The sequence below is a fragment of the Takifugu flavidus genome, chromosome 2 (genome assembly GCF_003711565.1).
Source record: "Takifugu flavidus isolate HTHZ2018 chromosome 2, ASM371156v2, whole genome shotgun sequence".
In the NCBI taxonomy this organism is placed as follows: domain Eukaryota; kingdom Metazoa; phylum Chordata; class Actinopteri; order Tetraodontiformes; family Tetraodontidae; genus Takifugu; species Takifugu flavidus.
In genome coordinates, this window is record NC_079521.1 from 2,909,984 (window position 1) to 2,931,001 (window position 21,018).

Sequence of the window (21,018 nt, forward strand, 5' to 3'; positions counted from 1 at the left end):
TTATTTACACATTGAAATCTTGAAAATCTGGTGTGGTGTGGTGGGTTGACTCAAATTTCAGCAATTTATTGAAGACAAAACAAGTTGGGAGTGCTGCAAATCACGTCATGAGAATGGTAAATATGTAAATGGTAAATATTCTAAACAAGAAGTCATAAAAACAGGGGCACTGGCTGGAAGTGTACAAATCCGCTGAGCGTATAAGGATTAAAATCCTTCAATGAACATCAGTAACGAACGCAACAACAGTTTATTTTAAAATGGCCATGACCAGGTCCACATTCTCGACAATTTAGGAAAGGATTTATTCCACCAGCTTTTGACCTCAAGAGAAATAAAGGAAATTAAGAGTTGTGGTAACGCCACCTGCTGGTCAAACCGCAGATTGCAAGTCAGACGTCGTTGCTATGTGATTGATACAAGTCGCTGATTGGATCATTGCTTCACTTCCAGCCAATCAGCGCGGGCCTTGTTTCAAGGTCCCTCCTGGTGAGGAAGCGTCTGGAGTAGTCGGCAAGCAACCGATTTCTTGAGTTTAGTTTGCTTATTTTATAGTTGGTATAAATTAGTTTGTCATTAGGAAATATCTTCAGACTCAAAGCGCAATATGGACTCAAATATATATTAGTTATTAATGACAACTAAGTAAACACTGCGTTATGAGTGAAAACCGATTTTCCACAATGTTTAAATTCAGCTTCAGAAGGGAGAAAGACAAGAAATTTGTAAGTTTACCTCTTAGAAATACATACAACGTACTTGTTATATTTGCTTGCTTGCTAAGTGACCAAATGGTTTGTTTTTTTTAAATATTGACTAAACAGCATTAGCTTTGCCTAATTTTAGACGGAGCTAGCACAAACTGTAGTCTTAAACGTTGTCATAGTTGCTAACGTTGTCTGCTGACTACGTTTTCAAAGGTAATACTTGAGTTTAAGTGTAATATTAACTCAAACCTCAAAAAACTATCATTTATGATGGAAAAAAATCACCAGTAAACATTACATTAACAAAGTGTTCATTATTGCAATAAAAATTAAATTCTTGTTCGTGACGTTGCCTGTATGTGGACTGTATAGTGTTGCCTATGGTTACTGATCAGCCATTCCTTTCATAGATGTTTTCATTTCTGTATTATACCATCCTTCATAACCCACCCAACCTCTCTCGGGTAGAAAAACATCAGTCATGGATTGGTACCTGCTGCTTCCATTGCTCCCAAGGCCGCTGTGCCTCGTACCCCACCCCCTCGCAGTCCCAACCCCTCACCTGAAAGACCCAGGTACACCTGTCTCCATCAACCTCAGGGACCCTTTTGTTGTGTGTTTCCTTTTGTCTTTGCTGCTTATTAAATTACCTTATGCACAACTGCTAGTTACGTTCAAACAACCTCTTTATTATAGTGCTTTCTGTCATTTATGGCAATCTGTGGAATGGATGAATTATTAGTTGAACCTTGCAGCTGTTTTGGCCCGATATGCTGCTGTCAATGTGAATCACGTCCTACCCATTTACCTTGACTTTTAAGGTCAGAATTGCTCATCGTGATGAGCACATGCTGTGATAATGTTTTCATCTGCAGATCAGCCTTAGCAGCAGCCATCCTGTCTTCTTCGCTCACTGGACAGATGTGGGCTATCCCCCCCACCAGGCTGAGGTCTTTCTCTGAGAGCAGCCAGTCAGACATTTTCACAACAGAGCCAAACAAAGGGGCAGGGATTCACACCCGGTAACCTCCTAAACATAATTACAACTATTATTCCAAGCTTGTCATAGCACTGATGCCCCTCAGTTGTGTAGTATTAATCAATAACTGTTGTTTCCCTAGAGGCAGATGGTCTGATGATTTGGCTAGTGACCCAAACTTGTCGTCCCCTGAACATTCAGAGCAGGAAATGGAGGCCAAGAAAAAGGAGTCAGGAAATGAAGAAGACAGAGAAGACCATGTTTACCAAAGTCTGGAAAGACGAGAGAATAATTTAGTCACAGAACCTGTCTATGCTCTGCCACACAAACAATTGAAGGTGAGATTCTGCAGGAAGGTCCTATATGTCCTTGACCTTCTTCCACTATTACTCTACCTTTAATAACCGGTTTCAAAGCACATTCACACCTGTTGTCCCAGTTAAACGCACCTTCATTTACCGTTTTATGACAGATTTTCATTTTCTTCCCATAACTTTCCTCTATACAAGGCAAAAAAGGACATTATATTTTTGTGCTGAAATGTTTAAAATCACCTCTTCTTTTATTAGTTGGGCGTTGTTTCCCTTTTTTTGCGGTTACTAAAGAGTGTAGCTGGATGTGTATTCACAAGTGTAAACTCTTAAAGTGAACTTAAATTTTAAAACAATTGGGAACATTTTTCAGGACAAAACTAGTCATATTTGGCCTACAGTAGGCACTATGTACAAGCAACAGCACAACTGAACACTAGAAGGACACACGCATTTAAACTGTGCATCACTCCATCATGAAGCTTCTGTCAGTCTGGTGTAGCGTTGCGGAAAAGGCACGGGACAGCAAACTCTATATTTTGACCCTTTCTCTGTTTATTCTACTTAACTTCATTCCAGACCAGCACTGCTCAGTCAAACCAGATGCCTAACAGGAGAGAGTCTTCTCCAGGTATTTTACTCATTAACCTCACATCTAGCCATGTTGTACAAAAGTAAGTGTAAGTATGTAATATATATTCATATTGGAGTTAAGATAAATACAAAAGGGTGGCCGTGTGCAGTAACCCATGACAAACATAGACTGTTGTCCATCTAATTTTACAGTTAATGTATATACATTTTTAAAAATAAGATCAGTAAATTGCAATCAGCGGTACATAAGGGCGGAAAGTTAGAAGGCATATAACAATTCATTATTGAGCAGATACGCAAACAGCAATAGAATGAAAAGAACACACCGATTTATCTGATTGTTATACAGCTCCATTATACCAAATCAAGCGATGCTTGTGATTGTAGACATGACAGTGTAGATATTCCCAAATTAATCAGATATTCCCAAATTAGTCAGTTGCTCATAAAAACAGTTGCTCACTTTTATGACCATTTTTTTTACTGAGATCCATGAAAGTCAAACTTAACTTTAAAAAGGAAACTTTTTTCAGTACCTGTTTTTTTTTTTTTTTTTTCAGATTTTACCGAGGAAACCAGCTTCCAATATCCTGAAGAAAACACAGATTCCAAGATTAAAGATGGCGGAAAAAGCCCTGGATGTCAGAAAGAACCTTTATCTGGTAGGTGTTCGACCACGGATCATCATCATTTTAATGAATTACACTTTTTTTCTTAGATTTGTAGATTCTTGTTAATTTGTGTGTGTTTTTTTTTGCTAATTAACAACCTAATTTCCAGTCTTCTTCTCTGTTTATCTTGCTTCAAAATTAGGTTATAATTAGGATACAGTAAAAAAACCAAAAACATTCAAATACATTTCAACTTTGTGTGGTGTAACTGCCATGCACTGTTATTAACTATGTTTTTCATACTTGTTTAGCAACGATGCCCCCTCACCATCCCAGCCGACACAAAAAAAAAGGCCCAAAACGCCAAATTCAGCTGTCTTCAGAGTGCCACACAACACATGGTGACGACCGGGAGGAGAGGGCGCGTACCAAGCCTAAGAAGAGCCCAAAGACGGCCAGTGAGCCAAAACTACAGGAGCAGGAGATGAGTGAGAGACAAACCTCCTCAAATCTGAGGTTTTCTGCAGGTAAACCAGAGATATACCATACACAGCTAATGTCTTATATGCTGGTTTTGTTGGGATTTCACTGTGACTATCTGTATCCGTGCTGCATTGCAGGTTTCTACGGTACTGTTTTTTGCAGAGTGCTTTATGACTGTGATGAGAAACATTCAAGGGGTCTATTTTTCTGTGTGAGCAGGTACAGGGAGTCAGGCAGAGCTGCAGGATTTGAGGCAACAGGCCCAGGAGCTGGTGGATGACAACGATGCACTCAAATTAACAGTTCATCGCCTGAATGTGGAGCTGAGTCAATATCAGGCTCGCTTCCGGCCATTGTCCAAACAAGAGGTATTACAGAAGTATTTTCAAAGGAATAGGCTTTTTGATAGAATCTCATCTCTTTCTTTTGAATATCACAGTTGAATAGTCTTGTGGGTTTTAATCATTATTCCTGTTGCTCTGGAATCAAGATCCTGTTCATTTACTGGCGTCTTTGGTTCATTGTCTTGATGAAACACCCATTACGACGGCATTTTCTCCGTGGAATAATGCAACTTAACCCTTTCAAGTATTTTTATGTATTCAAATTGATCCATGATTCCTGGCCTTGAAAACGAACCCCACAACAATATGAGACCCCCCCCCCCTTCCCAAATCATGATGCGTTGACACTGTTCTCTGTCCTCCGTGCACTGTGGCATGAATTCAGTGTTGAATGAATTCGTGCCACATGCCATGAATTCAGGCTCATCTGACAAACTGACTGAGAACCCTCAGGAGCAGATCATTTGCTCAGTCTTTGCTATTGGAGCTATTCCATCCATTCAAATGACAGTTTTCCATTTTCTTCCATATCCTTCTGCTTTTGGATGCCTTTTTGAAGCATTTTAGATAATTTTAACTGAGAAGTCTATCATTTTCTGCACTTTTTATTTGTTTTCCCCTCCCCCTAACCCTAACCCAAATATGTGATTTCTTCACTAGTCTGTAAAATGATAACAAAGTTTGATGTTTTTAAAGCATGTATGAGGATTTTAAGCCTCATTCACTTTTTAAAATTATCGTGCTTTCACAAAAAGATCTTCTGCAAACAACTTATTTGTCCGAGGCTGCTGTTTTTATTTTGCTGTCTTTTGGTGTCTCACACAGAAATCCAAAATAAGTGGTTTACCAAAGACAGGCTCTCCTCCTCCCTGGTTGGTCAGTACTGTAGTTTCGCTCTAGTATTGCAGAAGATCGGACCTCATACTGGTTGATTATTTATATTTCTTTTACATTAATGCACCAAGGTTTCAGCATCTTTTGCCCTTTTTTAGGTCGACATGAAGTATTTATCTCCTCTCTTGTTGGCGTATGAAGACAGAATGAAGGAAAAAGATGAGCTTCTTCAAACCACTGAGGTAAATTTATACTCAAAACCATTGGCTCAGGTGCTTTATTGGTTTATTATCATGGTTTAATCCGACATACAAACATGAACCAGATTCCTGGGTCTATAAGATTTCACCTGATGGCAGGGGACTCTACTGGCATCTTACTCAATCCCAGATATTTTACTGTTAGGGAATGTAGTTGAGGGATAAGTAACACACAAGAGAAGTCTAATAGGTTTTTGCTTTGCTTTCCCCATTTTATGCATTTTAATCACATCCTTGAAGCATGAATGTGTCTGCTTTTCACAGGAGGAAGTGCGAAGGTTACGTGCTCGTGTAGAGGAGGTGATCCAGGAAAATGAGAGACTGCATGATGACGTTGCAAAGATGGCAGGGTTCAGCCACAAGGACTTGTAAGAAAAATAAGCTCAACTCCTGGTAGCTTGTTCTTAAGGCACCAGCTGTCATGTGATGCACAGAAAACTAGATCCTATTTTCACTTTGGTCCCTTTCTCCTCACTATTACCATTCATCACTCCGTAACTCTGGCTTGTATAATTCACTCCGTAACTCTGGCTTGTATAATTTTCAGTCAACGACAACAATAATATTAACTAATAACACTGTGGTATTGGTAATTAGCCAAGTCACCTCCTAGCAAGAAATTCTAAATGTGATTCTGGAGCAGCTATTCCTGTATAGGTTCTTCCAGTGGAGGTTCCCCCATGTATCTCCATACTCAGTATCCTCCAGCACAGTGAATGAATGACAGAAAGTAAGAATAACGCTTTTTGACCCCCCCCCTTTCCCCCGGTCTTTCCAGTCAACAACTCCAACAGCAGGCCTTTCTCGTTTTGCAAGAAAACCAGGTTCTGCTTAATCAGCTGGACACTGAACACGCCAGGCATCAATCAGAAGGTAATGCTAAGATTCAATTCCTGGACTGTGCAACAAATTGTGTGTTTAATATTACACCAGAACAGTATACACAGACGATCCCCCCACCCAATGTGTGAATACAACAGAGATAATGGTGATGCATCACAGAGAGCTCTCTCTCGCTACTGGTTGGGGCACCATCTGGACAATAGGCCCCACTGTGCAAAAATGAAGTTGTGTTGAGCACATGGGTTGTTATGAATCTGCAGCCATGGTTACAGCTGCTCTAGAAATGTTGAACAAAAATGAAAACACCAAATGCAAACACATCCCCCCTCCTGACACCCAGCAGGATTTTTCTTTTGCTTTCTTTTCGAGTGTGCATTTACCTGTTCTCCCACTCTTTGCAGTTACCAAGGTCACAAAGCAACTAATGCTGCTGGAGGAAGCCAAGCAGCGTTTGGAAGAAGAGTTAGTAAAGAGCAGGGAAGAGGCCAAGACAAATGTAAAGGAGGTGCAGGTTTTACAGACCCGTCTGAGGGATGCTGTCACCCAGGAGGAGCACTGCAGCATCACTGAGAACCTCAGACGGTGCCATTACTTGTTTTATTTTATCTGATATTCTGTCTCTTTAAGACCAACTAATCCATTTGGGCTACTTAAGAGAGAGTGAATCCAAAATTTGCCCTCAGTTTAATGTTATTGGTAATTCCGCTAATAAATTATTTACAATAGACCAAAGGTGACCCAGGGCAAGAAGAACAACCACTGAGCGAAGCTCTGTAGTGTTTTGAGATGTGCCAGGTGGATGTACTCATTCCCAGTATATGTGTGCTTTATCATCTTCTCTTGGCTCCCAGACAATGTGAGCAGCAGGAGAGTAAGACTGCAAGTGAGATGACAGAGCTCCTCCACAGACTGTCCAGTCTGCAGGAGGAAAATACACGTCTGGCCTGGGACAAATCCAACCTGGCAGATGTATTAAAACGAACACAGTGTGAGCTGGAGTTAGAAAAACAAGCCAACAGGTACTAAATATACACTGTTCTTCTTTCCGTGTTATCATTTATACAACACAAACTCCATGAAATATATTAGTTCTGTTTTCCAGCATGATGTCATTGGCCATAAAACCCAAGACGAGATTAAGTCTAGCGTATCTGACATATGCTCCCTGACATAAAATGAGCAATAAAGATCAAAGAACTAAGAGCAAATCTGTTTTGAATGATTAGTTTTAACAGCACTGCACATTTTTTTATTTTTAATATCTAATAATTCATATCTGTTTGAATATTTTGTTGTTGCTCCAATAGAGGCCAGTTAAATCCATTTTCTACCCTTTACTCAGTTTTCCCTCCAGGTTTTACTTAATTCACACTTGACTTCAACTTCTTGACTGCTCTTGTACCTACCATATATACACGTTTGTGTGTGTGTGTGTGTGTGTGTGTGTGTGTGTGTGTGTGTGTGTGTGTGTGTGTGTGTTTGTATTTTCTCTGCGATGCAGAAAGGCTGAGGGGAGGATAAGCCTGTTGATACGACAGACGGACGAGTGTACATTGAAAAAAGAAACAACTTTGCACTACATGGAAGCTGTCCTCTCTGTGGTGGAGCACATTTCCAAGGAGAGAGACCAGCTATTACACATGGTACTGATGCTGGTCATCCTTAACACACTTTTTTTCACGTGGCACGTATATTTTTACGCTATTTCCACCTACCTACGGCACTGCTAAAAACCTGGATATTACACATGGCTTAAATATTCACACCATCATATATTGTACTAAAATGTCTGCAGCCTTTCAGTTTCCACCAACTGCATATTTCTCTTCTGTCCTTTTTAAAATGATTGAAACTAAACTCAGAATAAATGTTGAATTGATGCCTTGAAACCTGCCAGAACGACAAATCTTTACTCAATAGGTCATTTATCAGCTGTTCAGCCGTTTGACAAATGTAAAACCTTTCTGTGTCTTCTCCTCCTTACTCCTCTGTCATTATTATGACCTCCAATCTTCCTTCTCATCGTTTTAGGCTTCACTTCTTCAACTGGAGAAGAAAGGATTCATCAGCAGGGTTGTTAATGGTGCAGTCCAGTTTGGAATGCTTGAGAAAGAAATCAGGGTAAGTTTTGGGTTTTTTTTGGTCAAACATAGCTGATTTGAGCCTCCATTTCTCTCATATGACCTGATAACAATAATCTAATGCCAATACCAATCATTTGAGAGAGTCAATGCTGTTGGTTCGACTGCCAAGAATGTTTTTGGCCTCAGTATACATTTGAAACGTCTGATAACAGGCTCAAAAGTGACCTCAGCAGGTCCTCATGTCTCCTCTGGCCCCCTGAGAACATACAGGTTATTTCTGTTGCCTTCGACTGTTACACTCTGACAATCTACCATGACAACCTGAATGACTGACGGCTTTAGAAGCTGTCGCATTTAAAAGAGAGTTTTCTTTGCCAGCCTCCAGTTATGCAGCTTTAGGTGTGAGTAGCTGATCACAGTCTAGTTCTTGTCTGCGCATTCTGAATTTGTGGATTTCTGTTCAAATCGAAGCAGAAAAGCTTTATGTCCTTCTTTGGTTATCCACATTTTATTATTTATTATATTTAACACAGCACAGTTTACGTCTGCATCTAAATATTGTAGGATTAGTAGGATTTATTGTTGCTGTCATGGAAACCCAAAGCCGTACAACGTAGCTTATAAGCCGTATTTAGTATATTATCTGAATAAAAAATAGCTGTATAGACTTGAGTGCCATTGATATTTTGAGTAAATTCATCATATTTGGTCAAGCAAATGGAAAAATACGCCCATTAATTATATGCGCCCATTTTTAAACACATATACTGTATATAAACCACTGGGACTCATTACTCCTGGCCCAAACCATGCAGAACCTGTGTAGATGGTCATTCAACACCAAATATTTTTCCCAAAGGAACTGCGGAGGGCTACTCGTGGTTCAACCCCAGGCCTTTGCACCAAATGACACAAGACTTTATTTGTAAGGAAACTTCTAAAGGGGCCTGAGATGATATCAAAAATTGGTTGCTGACCCCTGATTGCATATGTGATCTTGCTGTTACTTGTGAAAGGCATTTACCATCATCAAAAACCGTCCACCCTCTTCATGATGGCACATTCTCCTCTGAGCAGTGGAACATCAGTGTTCTCAGCTGTGACACACACTAGCACCATAGTGGGTTTGGGCATTTACGCCCTCCTCTATCATAAAGCAAGTACAACAGTGGCGGGTGCAGCCTGAGGCGTCCATTGTTCCATAAAACCTTGATGAAGAGCATCGTCGGCTGCCAAAATAAATGGCTTGTTGTTGGCAGAGGTAGAATTTGAAGTAAACACAACAGTCTAGAATGAGCAATCATTTAAGAGTATTTATTCCCCCAATAACCAGATTGGTAAAGCATTTATCTAAACATTTGGAGACCTCTCGCATACCTAGTCTATCATTTTTATAGCAACGCAACAATTTGAATGCTTAAATCAGTGAAGCAATCAACCTTAAATTCTGCAACTACATTAGTTGGATTTTCCCTGTCTGCTTGGATAAATAACATAATGGAATGTTTAGATTTACTAATCTTAAAACCTGACGTCTTACCAAGCTCTAATCAAGTCTAGCAGGGCTGGGATGGATTTGTTGTCATATAAAGGGTGACCTCACTGCAGTTGCCAAGGGTTAAAACAACAACGGAGACAAAGGCACCTTTGTTTACACCCTCCCTTTATTTTCAGTTTTTTAATACATCATTGTTAGTCCAAAATTGTGCATGAAGTTCCTTATAGAGTATCTTATCCAATTACAGCTCTGTGATCATTTAATAATAGGTCAGTCTTTCACGGAGGGAACTTGATTATTGCATGCAGGCTTTCACACACGCACGCGCACAAAAGATACACACACACACACACACTTGGCTGCTTTTAGTCAGTGTTACACTCAGATACTTCCTGGAACAGCAGAAACTGCTCTGAATGCCTTTGTAATGGAGTCATTCATTTATGCCTTATGTATTTGTGGCTGCGCAGTGTTTGCTGTTGTGTTTAATCCTGTATATATCCGCTGTTCTTCTAGACTTTACAGACAGAATTAATGCTTGTGGAAGTCTCCCGCCACTAATTTGTTATTAACTGACAGCCATTGGGATTTTTCAGAAAGACTCAGACTTATTTTTATAATTACAGACTCATTTATCAACCTCTGGGTTGTTTTATTCAGAAGTCGCAAGTTTCAATCGTATATTTGAGCAGGGTTGTGAATAAAAATATATCATCGATCCGAATATGCATTCATTAAAATAGTTGCAGATTCACTTGTCGGCAAAGCGGAATAAAAGGAAAGGCTTAAATAGAGTACTGCTTTAAGGGAAAATTTCATCATTTCTGTAATCTCCAGAGGGGCGTTCATGGCAAAGCTTTGCTCACGAGGTCACAGGCAGAGAAAGAAAGAACCAAAATGTTTAAAATGTATCTCAGATCAATGATTTTGTCGAAATATGCTTGAAATTACTTAATTTTTAACTGCCAAGAAGTTACAAATTGGTAATTGGCCATAGAGAAATGTCATTTGTAATACAAGTAAATACAAAGGACACAGTTGCCTTTAATCATGAGTCCTCGGGCCACTTTGCCTACTTTTAATGTAAAGAATAAATTTTAGACACAAAAAAGTGAGGTAGTGTATAAAGTTGGAGTAAGTTTTATTGAAAATTCCATTTAACTTTCTTTACGTTATCTACGTTCATATTATGCGTAGCACATACATTTACAGTAAATACAAAAAAAGGGACCGTGTTCTGTACATCAGATGGGCGCGATGCTACACGATGGACTGCCATTCACGCCTAAAGTCGGGTTAGAGAAGGTTAATAAATAATAGCTTTGAATTTCTATATAAGAAATGTAGAATTCAGTAAATCCTAATACTGGCTATCATTTCTTCACAGCAGCGTGTACATACAGTCGACGCTATTATCCTTGTTGCAATTTACTTAATTTAACAAGCACATATTTACTGTGTGCCCATGTGCTTTGCCACATATTGCTTAGTAGAGATAAATTAGACTCAACAGATGAATTCACCCTAAATGGGAACCAGAATACCTTAAAAAAAACAACGTGAGTGTTTTGGGTGATCGTGGCGAGGGTCCAGGACTCTTCTGTGCTGTTAGCTCTGCTTTTTTAATTGATACAGTAGGTTACGGTCATACGTAAAACACAACACGGAGAGGATACACACAGAAGTCCCAACACAACACAGGCAGGCCTCCGAGGAGGAGAGCTTGAGACACATCAGGGTCTACTCCAGTATGCTGTCAGCCCCTGTCACGCACGCCCTCACACAAACGCTGCAGAACTCGTAGACCAGGCAGACGGTGAGGCTCGTGGGCACCAAGCTAACACTCACAATGCCCAGTGTCACTTTCTGTAACACCAACAAATAGATTCCTAGAGGCAGTGAGCCAAAATACAGGAAACCCAGCAACCATACGAGGGTGCGCGGGACGTGATGGCACAACTTTGACGTGGCATACTGGTCGACGTGCCCGTCGGAGCCCACCGATACGGACTCCAGGCTCTGCTCGGGATAGATGGCAGAGTTTTGTCGAGGGGCGTGCTCCGAGTCCCGCTGCTCCTCTGTCATAGTGATGACCAGGCAGCTGGAGGAGTCTGGAGATGGGCTGGAGGAGGAGAAGCTCTTTGGAGTCAAGAGCACCTCCCCAGTGTGGTCAGAGCTCCAGGACTTCTCCTGCATGGCCAGGCGGGACATGATGTTGGCGTCGTCGGGCAGGGCCGACACCTCCGAATCCGTGATTGGTGTCTGATGTCTGCAGAAGGGGCACAAGATGAATCCCGCTCCTTCAGCAACGTCCAGGATCTTGTTGAGACACTGGGTGCAAACTCGGTGCAGACAGTCCAGGATTTTCGGCTTGCGTTTGTAGGCATTGTAGTGTTGGTAGCAGATTTTACATTCTATTTCATCTGGTGGGGGGCAGTCCTCCTCGATGTCAGTCTGTGCACATTTCATCTTCAAGTCATGTTCTGGGGAGGGAAATAAAAAGACGCCATTAAGAAAAACACTATTTCTCTTTGGTCAATCCATTGATTGTGTTATACACTTTTAAACTGATTCGGGGAACCCAAAACGCTAAAGATTAGTGGGAGGATGAAACAGAATGGATACTAGGATGGAGTGAATGTTGTGGAGTGCTTGAGCCAAAGCCCAAACCTGAATCAGTGAGGCCATGAAAAGGTCTGTGTGACCTGACAAGCAAGCAGCTGTCAACCAGCTGATAACAGTCTTCTGACCACCAGCCCTTATGTTCTGATTCTGTGGTGCGCTTAAATGGTCTTTCTGTTATCTGGAGACAGGATGGCAGCTAAGGCTAGCCCGGTTTCCCGAGATCTCCCTGGAATTTCCTCATTCGTGTTGTCACAGCTGACATTTATTCCATGTTTGGTCCATAATTCTGTCATCACGAAGAGTGTGGATAATGAAAAGTCACTCACGCATGAGTGGAAAATATAGATCAGGTCTCTGTCAATTTTAAATATCGCAGCCACCACTACAGAATTAAAAAAAAAAAAAATCTCTGAAGAAGATCACAACATTACACACTTTACCCTATATTTTTTACTTTCCCTGCTTTAGTGCCTTTAATAGAACCACTCAAGTGACTGAAAATCTGCTGGATCACTCGATCGGTCGCCAGGTTACTTGATCACTTGCTAGATCGGCACATCCACTAGGTTCTGTTATGTTTCACGCGCCGGCGAGCCTGAGCTTGTTCGAGTCTGTTGTCTGGCACCGTTGGCCGCCTCACGATAACTGGGTTTGCTGGACAGCACAGACATTAAAGAGACAGAACAGACTCCAGCTGGAATCGAGCCTGGAATCTTGGAGCACACCTCATGGTTTTGTGGCATTTGATGTAGGTTTCCTTGAAAAAGCTTCATATTCACACGAACACGGTTGGTGCATTGACTAGCTTAGCGTCTGCAGGATGACTGTTGCCCATTATTACTGATGGACAGACTGATTAAATGTTGGAACGTTCACACGTAGAGGCTGTGTAGCTCCACGCGGAGGATAAGTGAGACATCACACCTGTGAAGAGTTGGACCTTTCAAAGCCGACATTTGAAAAGGTCACCCTTTCAAAGAAAGCCAACTGCAAGTTCCGTCAACCAATGCAAAGGCTGCATCAAGATAAGACAAGACAGAAATGATCTCGCCTTAAGAGTAAAGAGGAAATGAAACGGTTTGGTGGGGGGGAAAAAGCAATTTGGGCTGCCAAATTATCAAGCAGGTGAAATGATCAAGCAATAAATTAGGAATAAAAGTATAAAGGCCACGAAGCCAACAGCTGATGTAGCCCTTAACCCTTCTAATGCCCCTAGTATTTTATCAGTTTTAGTGACTGGAGGGCAGGTTAGCGTGGATATTTAGAGGTAATTGTGATTAATACATTTGTATCGATGCCCTGATTAACCCCGTAGACCGAATAAATCTTCCCGAGAGCTCCGAGTATTTGCGGCTGCTGTGTTGAAGGGCAGCCAGCCTCTGGCCTGCAGCATGGAGGGTAAATGTATTTTTGTTACTGCTCAGCTCAGCTCGCCTTGCTGTAAGGCTAAATGTCACCACTTCGCCAGGGCTGATGCTGGCATCCTGCTGCCTCCCTGGGGGGTAGAGAGAGATTCGGGCCAAGCTTGACACATTTTGCTCTTAAGAGTTTTGTTCTCTGAAGAAAGTACCAGTGGCATTCGATATCGAGCACAGATGTCCCCAGAATAGGACCGAACCTTTTTAGGACACAGAGAAAATTCAGTTTGAACCGAACACCTAAAAGAAATTAGGCGTTGGGAGCAGCTCTGAACGCACCCCTGTCTGATAGACCGGTGGATGGAAAACTACAATTATTACAAACCTCTAAAACTGGTTTTCCATCACAAAATGATCGTCTCTGTTTGACAGCTCAATATCCTCTAATTAAACCTCTTCATGTGTTTTTGGGCACTCCACAACATCCCCACAGGAAAAAAAGAGGCTACAAGCAATTATCAAATGCCGTTTTTGTATTTTTTAAAGCACAAAGGAAATTAAATGGGTGCTTGTGGGGAAAGACGAGTGAACAAAGACGGTCTCAGAGGTTCTTGGCGAATGTAACTGGTGTGTTTAGCAGTCCGCTTGTTTCCTCTAACGGAGTCTTCTGTTATTGATCACTCAGAGATTTACAGTTGCTTTATGCCGTAGTAACAGGCAGAATACCCCCCTGATATCACAATTTATCAGCTTAAAAGAGAAACAGCGAGCTCCTGCTCCAGAACAGAATTGCAGCCTTATCCTGTAGATAAACCCGCCTTATCTGTTTGCTTTGTAGAGCAGGATGTCTCATATCTGGACAAGACAGCTTGATAATCTGAGAGGATGTAGACTGAAGGGAATGTTGCACTTATTATGTCACTGTGACAGACCGTGTCTATTAATCAGCAGACCTGCACCACGCAGCACAGGAACAGCCCATCATATTCCCAGGCTCTGGTTTCTGTTATTCCTCATCGATTCGATTTTAGGCCCCCCCGTCAGGCGCGTTGATTTGTGTCAGGTCGGCTGCTCCAGCGCACATTAGCGTCTATTCCACTTGTAGGAGTGACGCTGTGCCTGTTTCTGACTGCAGCTCTAAAAGAACAACTTCGGACTTTATCAGAAGTGTTTCCTGTCACATGTACACAGCCTGTAAATGCCCCCCCGAGCATGACTGTAGAATATCTGCAGATCGGTGTGAGTGCTCCTCACCTTGTCCCTGTGTGCGTGAATCCCCTTCCTCTACTCCAGTTGTCTCTGCTGCACTGTCCTTCATGTAAAGCTTCCCTCATAGCAACACTCCGCGTCATGCCTCCGCATGTATGTGCAGGTGTACCGCAAGCAGGCGTCCACGAGACTGGCGGCGTTGGAGGAGGAAGTGGAGGGAAGAACAGCCTCCTACCAGAGGGAGATTCTTCACCTGCAGCGACTGTTAAGGGAACGGCAGGAGGCTGAGGAGAGGCTGCTGCAGTCTAAAAGGTAGGAGGGGAGAGAGAGCAGGAGACAAAGGGAGGAGAGAGAGGGAGAGGGAGAGAGCGGAGGAGAGACCGCAGGAGGCAGACAGGCAGGAAGTGACTGGAGAATAGGCTGCAAATGTGTGACTGATGGGATGAGATGATGTGGGTTTACTGACTCTTCATAATGATGAACAGATCTCCACCACCTCTGTCCCTCCTAATTCTGAAGAAATGAGTTGTCTCTTTCAAAAATAGGATCGTGCATGGTTATCATGTACTTTAAAATAGAGGATTTACGCCGTTACATGAAGCAGAATGACGGTTCTAGTTGAGTTGGTCTCACATTTCCAATGGAAAAGTTGGGAATACCATGAAAATAACCCACTTGTGGCATGGATCCATGTATCCATGCCACAAGTGGGTTATTTTCATACTATTCCCAACTTTTCCATATATACATATATACATGGATCCATGTATATATGTATAAATACACATATATACATGGATCCATGTATAAATACATGTATAAATACATATATAGATGGATCCATGTATATATGTATATATACATGGATCCATCTATATATGTATGCTGACATTAACTGTTCAAAGAAGCCAAGATTATTTGTAAACTTTATGTCCACCTTTCTGGTTAAAGACTAACTAAACCCCACAACCACTGTTTTTTCTGTTGAAAACATGTGTTGTGGTGTGTTAGTGTTGTTGATTGAGTCTGACATTTGACATTTCAGGATTTCTATTTGGCGCATTTAGCTGTAAACATAAAAGAGTGGCGTCACCTATGGGTTGAAACCCGGCTATTACAACCAAACTTTGCTAGCAGCCGAGGCCGCGGATGAAGGGTTTTGGAGGCATCAGGAACTGCTTCTGTTGGCCTCCAGCCCTCCCGTGAAAGACAAGCTGCGATCTGGGACGAGTAGGTTGGATTGAGAGAGCTGCCGCATCAACGACTCAAACCGGCACAGCTCTGGAGCACCCTGGTGGTGGCTGATGGGAGGACAGGCGGTCCTCTCGTTAGCTAGCAAGGGTTATTGTTGCTACAACTGTTATTGTTACAGTATTTGTCTCCAGTGTATGAATGCGAGTAGACCTGTGAGTACAGGTCCATTTACAGTTGACTTAAATTCCGGCTTTCTTCTTTGGCCATTGAAGTCGAGGTCAGTTTAAAAGCCAAGGTTCTCAGCCCCAGACGGAGGATGAGTCTGTCTCTGGTCCTCTGATCCGCTGCTTTGTATTCTCCACATGCTGCGGAAGAGCAGATGCTGATAAGGTTTGATTCCTGTCTTACTGCTGACTTCTTCAGTGCCTCCAGAGACTTCCAGGAGCTCCGGAGGAGATATTTATTCTTTTTTTCCCCCCTGTCACCAACTCCACACACAATACCTGTAACATAAAGTCACCTGTAGTAGCACCGATGTTTCAGACATCCATACATTCAGATTTTACATCGTGGATTTGAATAGAAAGACTAATTACTCCTCAAAAGAAATTCATCTAAGGAACACTGTATCTCTCTGTTTCATTTTACCAGCATATTTATATTTTCTGTGTTAGCTGTAGCATGTGTAAATGAATAATTCATGAAAAATACCATGTCCAGTGTTGAAGATTGTAGCCGGAGGAGATTCAGCACCACACTGAGACATATATTATACAGTGGGACCTCTACTTACGAACGTCTCTACATGTGAAATTTTCAGGTTACGAAGCGTCTCAACGGGAAAATATTTCCTCTTGTTACGAAAGAAATTTCAGGATACGAAAGGCAAAAACACGCTACCGTTGCTACTCGCAGCTCGCGGAGTTCAGCGAACGCAAACATGCTTGTAGCTGCTCTGCCACTGGCTATCGCCTAGCACAGGGGTGTCCAAACTTTTTGCAAAGAGGGCCACATTTGATAATGTGAAGATGCCCGGGGGCCAGAAGATCCTTCTGATGTTTTTTTAACCAGAAAAGTTACATGCAAATGTACACTAATATAAAACAATTTTCATTGTCACAATTCTCTTTATTTTTCAAATGGCAGTGTAACCAAATATAAGCCACTCAGGCAGACGTGAACAACTCTAAAAGATAACATTGAACACTGAACTGTATGGAATACCTTAAATTTCCATGAGTTTGATAAATGTAATGCTAAGTTGTCTGTTATCATTCAAGTTTAAAACAAGTAAATTTTTCTCTTGTCTTTTACAAGATCTACAAGAAAGGAGGAATTACATTTTAGTGATTTATTTATTCTGTTAGTGCCAGCGGGCCATAAATAATACATTGTAAGACTCAAGTTGCGGGCCGCATGAAATCTTATTGCGGGCCGTGATTGGCCCCCGGGCCGGACTTTGGACATGCCTGGCCTAGCATCTTCCTGGCATCCCACTGGCTACGAGGGACGTCAATCTGTACATGTTTGTGTGTATCCCAGCGTCGTCTTCGTTTAACTTTTATTTATTGTGGGTGTTTGTATGTTTGTCCATTAGATGGCGGTGTTACCACAAGTGTTAACGTTCGTTGCTAGTAATGACAGCTAATGTAAGATTAGCCTGTAATAAAGTTCATTTTGTTCCTGGAGAAGCCTTGCACTGAATTCCTACATTTATTGTGCGGCAATCTAATTGTAACATGTATTTGTTACATGTTTTGATGCATTTTTATGATTTACAAAAAAAAATTATGTCCGAATTTTTGGGGGCTTGGAACAGATTAGGGCATTTACATGGAAAACGCGTCTCTACTTGCGGAATTTTCAGGTTACAAAACAACTTCTGGAACAAATTATATTCGTAAGTAGAGGTCCCACTGTACATTTTATGCATATATTTAGATATATGAAATTGTGTTTACTTTTTTTTTCTTATTATTGCTAATATTTCTTTTATTTAATCATATTGTTGCCTCTCTCCATCTCTTTATTTTATGAACTGGAAAATAAAATCCTGCCTGTTGCCATCTGCTGGTCATTTATAGTACTGCAATCACTAACAACAGCCTTCTGCGTCAGTCGTGTTTCAATTATTATTTTATATTAACGTTTACATAATTTACCATATGGCACATAACTGAGACACAAACACATTTATCCCTCAATTAGGTCTCATCATCATGGAAGAAAGACACCGCCGTTATGTCGACTGTAGATAAAATAAAGCATGAAAGTAGAATTCCCTTTCCTCTGGCAGTCAGAAACCAAACATTCGGTTGACTGATGAATAGTGTGTGTGGGTGTGTGTGGGTGTGTGTCCTCTGAAGGTCTGGTGACCTGTCCCGGGTGTGTTCCTGCCTCTCACCCGGCGACTCCAGGACGCCCTCTCAGCCTCATCTACCAGTTTATTTACTCCAAACCTCTTTTATATGTGTTTATGTTGTTTACATTTGGGTTAGAGCTCTGTTTCAGCAGCTTCCTGTTTGAGTGAGGCAGGTGACCCTTGAACACAAGTGTCCACCAGATGTGCCTGATCTTCACTAGCATCTGGATCTTTGATCATCTGTCTGTTCCTCAGCTCTGAATTATAAAGGCTGTAATCCCCACGGCTGTCAGACCCCAGATGTTCTCCTCCCAGATGAATGTTAGTGGAGGAGGGAGCAGCAGCTCTGCTGCACTGAGCCGCACCTCAGCTACACCTGCTGCTGCTGCTGCTGCTGTTACTGTTACTGTTCTGATGCTGCTGCTGCTGCTGTTACTGTTACTGTTCTGATGCTGCTGCTGCTTCTGTTCTGCTGCTGTTACTGTTGTTCTGCTGCTGCTGTTACTGTTCTGATGTTGCTGCTGCTGCTGCTGCTGCTACTGTTGTTCTGCTGCTGCTGTTACTGTTCTGATGCTGCTGCTGCTGCTGCTGCTGTTACTGTTACTGTTACTGTTCTGATGCTGCTGCTGCTTCTGTTCTGCTGCTGCTGCTACTGTTCTGCTTCTGTTCTGCTGCTGCTGCTTCTGTTCTGCTGCTGCTGCTACTGTTCTGCTTCTGTTCTGCTGCTGCTTTTGTTCTGCTGCTGCTTCTGTTCTGCTGCTGCTGCTGCTACTGTCCTGCTACTGTTCCGATGCTACTGCTACTGCTGCTACTGTTCTGCTGCTGCTACTGTCCTGCTACTGCTGCTACTGTTCTGCTGCTACTGCTACTGTTCCGCTGCTACTGCTACTGTTCCGTTGCTACTGCTACTGTTCCGTTGCTACTGCTTCTGTTCTGCTGCTGCTGCCAGGGCTCTGTACATCCCAGCATTTCCAGCAGAACCAAGTCTCCCACTGAATTCCCTTCATTTACACCTGCATCATTTTGCTTTATATTCTGCACCAGTACCTCAATGGAAAGCAGAGCTCTGCCTGGTTGCCATGGGTAACACACATGCTGTTTTGGTTGGGAGGTAATTATCAGTAGAGGCTTAGGAACGCATTTCTCTGGTTTTTGATTTTAAAAAATCAATCTGTCTGTCTGTCTGTCTGTCTGTCTGTCTGTCTGTCTGTCTGTCTGTCTGTCTGTCTGTCTGTCTGTCTGTCTGTCTGTCTGTCTGTCTGTCCGTCCGTCCGTCCGTCCGTCCGTCCGTCCTCCAAATATTAATTCATAGACCTGATTTAATGAATGAGTGAACAGTGTCATATGCTAATGTGGAGTGTGCTCATTTGTACTTCCTGCTATGACTTTAGCTGACGTAACTCTCACGGACACTTGCGTTCGATCATAATCAAATGATATTATGGTATGTGGGCACTTTATTTTGTTATATTTTACGTTGTGATTTTTACAGTGGATACTGTAAATAATAATGTATGTACAGATGTATGTCGATGTCTTCCCCCCTCTCTCTGTATATAGTATATACTGTATATCTTTTGTCTTTATTTTTCTATCATTCTGTTTTACTTGTAATTAACGTGAACATCATTGTGACTGCTGTGACGCCTCAATTTCTCTCCTGCTTGCAGGGAGGTGGAGGAGGAGCTGGAGGTGGCGTGGAAGGCAGCCACACGGGACAAACAGAGGTTAAAGGAGTCTCTTTTAGACTCGAAGCTTCTGGCCAGGTCTCCACACGGCTCAGGAACCCTGTTAACCTCTGCTCAGAGCTCAGACCTCCAGGAAAGGGCTTCGTCTCCACAGCACAATTCTTTGGACAAGATGCAAAAGAACGGGATGGATTTTTATTGCTAAAACTCCATAAAACCAGTACAGACAGACTGGTAGCTCCATTACATTATGTGATTTGTATTTGCATTTTAAAATGTGTGTCAGGGCTTATACACCAAAGTTTAGAAATAGCAAGCATCGCCCTCATTCATTCCTTCATTCATTCATTCATTCATTCATTCATTCATTCATTCATTCATTCATCGTTGGTGTGGCTCTGTGGCGCTGCATGTGTCCCTCTGCTGGCCACATATGGTACTGCAGTTACAACACAGCCTTCTGCGTCAGTCATGATTATTAATTTAATTCACTCAAAATAATCAGTTCAGTAACGTAATCACATGATGCAAAGACGTTTTTGTAATAGTTTTCACTGCGACTGATTAAATACAATTAAAGTGGGAAGAGAAGCCAGAAAGAAAAATTGCTTTAATGTTTCATAGCCTACCTTTTTTTTTCAGTTTCTTTTCATTATGATACAGATTACAATATTAAACAGTGCCAGAATAATGGGTGTGCACCTTGGAGGAATATTGACAAAACTCCTTGGGACATTTGCGTTCCAATATTAATTTATGAACTAATTTATTCTGTTTTATCCTATATGCTTTTGTATGGCTGCTACCTCGGCCGGGGTACTTCCTGGATAAATAAAGGGTGATTAAAAAAGATTTAAATGTCTGCTCTGATTCTGTTTTCTGGAGTGCAACAATAGCCTCGCCTAATAACCGAGATACAGCATGTGAGGACCACAGTGTTCCTGATATTAATGGCTTAATATCTTGAATATGAACAAGAGAGTGAGTGATTTCCTCATAATACCCCCCCCCCATCCCCTCCCTGATAACAGTCT

The 21,018-nt window shown here is 41.9% G+C and overlaps 2 protein-coding genes across 5 annotated transcripts; one reads left to right on the forward strand and one right to left on the reverse strand.

The window, feature by feature from the left end:
* Positions 1 to 470: 470 nt before the first annotated feature.
* cep89 (centrosomal protein 89) lies at positions 471 to 20,836 on the forward strand. Of its 4 annotated transcripts, XM_057018822.1 has the most exons (19): positions 471 to 725; positions 1,176 to 1,282; positions 1,583 to 1,729; positions 1,829 to 2,024; positions 2,577 to 2,628; positions 3,152 to 3,253; positions 3,514 to 3,729; positions 3,902 to 4,053; positions 4,855 to 4,905; positions 5,022 to 5,105; positions 5,388 to 5,491; positions 5,902 to 5,996; positions 6,368 to 6,548; positions 6,818 to 6,985; positions 7,468 to 7,609; positions 7,998 to 8,087; positions 14,904 to 15,052; positions 19,341 to 19,407; positions 19,967 to 20,103. In XM_057018822.1, exons 1-18 carry the CDS (start codon positions 660 to 662, stop codon positions 19,381 to 19,383), a joined length of 2,145 nt encoding a protein of 714 aa, XP_056874802.1. In that variant the 5' UTR covers positions 471 to 659; the 3' UTR covers positions 19,384 to 19,407; positions 19,967 to 20,103. The 4 variants fall into 4 exon arrangements, with proteins under 4 accessions (XP_056874802.1, XP_056874782.1, XP_056874792.1 ...); XM_057018802.1 differs by lacking the exon at positions 19,341 to 19,407 and having other exon boundaries at positions 472 to 725; positions 19,967 to 20,836; XM_057018812.1 differs by lacking the exon at positions 19,341 to 19,407 and having other exon boundaries at positions 472 to 725; positions 3,905 to 4,053; positions 19,967 to 20,836.
* zgc:165481 (uncharacterized protein LOC100073327 homolog) lies at positions 10,673 to 15,031 on the reverse strand. The gene is made up of 2 exons (XM_057018866.1): positions 14,786 to 15,031; positions 10,673 to 12,031 (listed from the first exon to the last, which is right to left on the reverse strand). Exons 1-2 carry the CDS (start codon positions 14,847 to 14,849, stop codon positions 11,289 to 11,291), a joined length of 807 nt encoding a protein of 268 aa, XP_056874846.1. The 5' UTR covers positions 14,850 to 15,031; the 3' UTR covers positions 10,673 to 11,288.
* Positions 20,837 to 21,018: the final 182 nt, after the last annotated feature.